This window comes from Penaeus monodon, chromosome 34 (genome assembly GCF_015228065.2).
Source record: "Penaeus monodon isolate SGIC_2016 chromosome 34, NSTDA_Pmon_1, whole genome shotgun sequence".
Lineage (NCBI taxonomy): Eukaryota > Metazoa > Arthropoda > Malacostraca > Decapoda > Penaeidae > Penaeus > Penaeus monodon.
Genome location: NC_051419.1, coordinates 9166551 through 9167250, shown reverse-complemented (window position 1 = coordinate 9167250; position 700 = coordinate 9166551). Strand labels below are relative to the sequence as shown.

The 700-nt window shown below is 38.9% G+C and overlaps 1 protein-coding gene across 1 annotated transcript in view; it reads right to left on the bottom strand.

Moving 5' to 3' along the window:
- Window positions 1–700, bottom strand: part of LOC119594807 (basement membrane-specific heparan sulfate proteoglycan core protein-like) — a gene marked incomplete at its 5' end in the record, with an annotated part of 219836 nt that overhangs the window by 21411 nt on the left and 197725 nt on the right. The window contains 1 exon segment of the mRNA XM_037943897.1: window positions 116–436. Coding sequence (XP_037799825.1) covers window positions 116–436 — 321 coding nt within the window.

The window sequence follows — 700 nt, the reverse complement described above, 5'->3', positions numbered from 1 at the left end:
AACACACAGACCTATCTACTGCAAAACACATAAAAGAAGATGCAAAGCCCCCACACAACCAAATGTAAACCTCCTCAGGGTATCATATATGAATAATGATATATGCACTACTAACTTTTGATCAGGGTGTCCTTCAAGCACTCTTCTTCATCTGATCCATCAGGGCAGTTGCGTTTACCATCGCATAACTGACTTGAGAGAACGCACATTGTCTTATCTCGACACATGAAATCGCACACTTCCTCACCATCTACTCTCAAATAATAGCCTTCTTCAGGGGTAGATGAGGAATCAAAGTAATCATCTTCATCGTCCTCAAATTGGTCAAAAAACACATCCTCAGTAACTCCAATTCCTAAAATGTCTAAGAGTCCAGGCTTTTTCTCAGCATCTTGATTTGGTGGTGTTTCTGGTAGGATATCTTCTGCTTTGACAGCTGGTGTGATGATAAATTACCAAATAATTTGCATCTTAAACTCTAGGAGTAAAAAGGACATGATACTCTTTTTTACACAACAATGACTTTACTCCCATCACAGCACTGTGGGAAGGAAGTCATACAGGGGGAAAAGGAGAAGCAGAGCAAGAGTACAAAAATATTACACATTCCTAAAAGAAGAGAGGTTTTGCGTATCTACATGCAAAGCAACACATTTTCATGCAGAAATAATCATATGTTGAACCTGTAGCTAATAAAAGC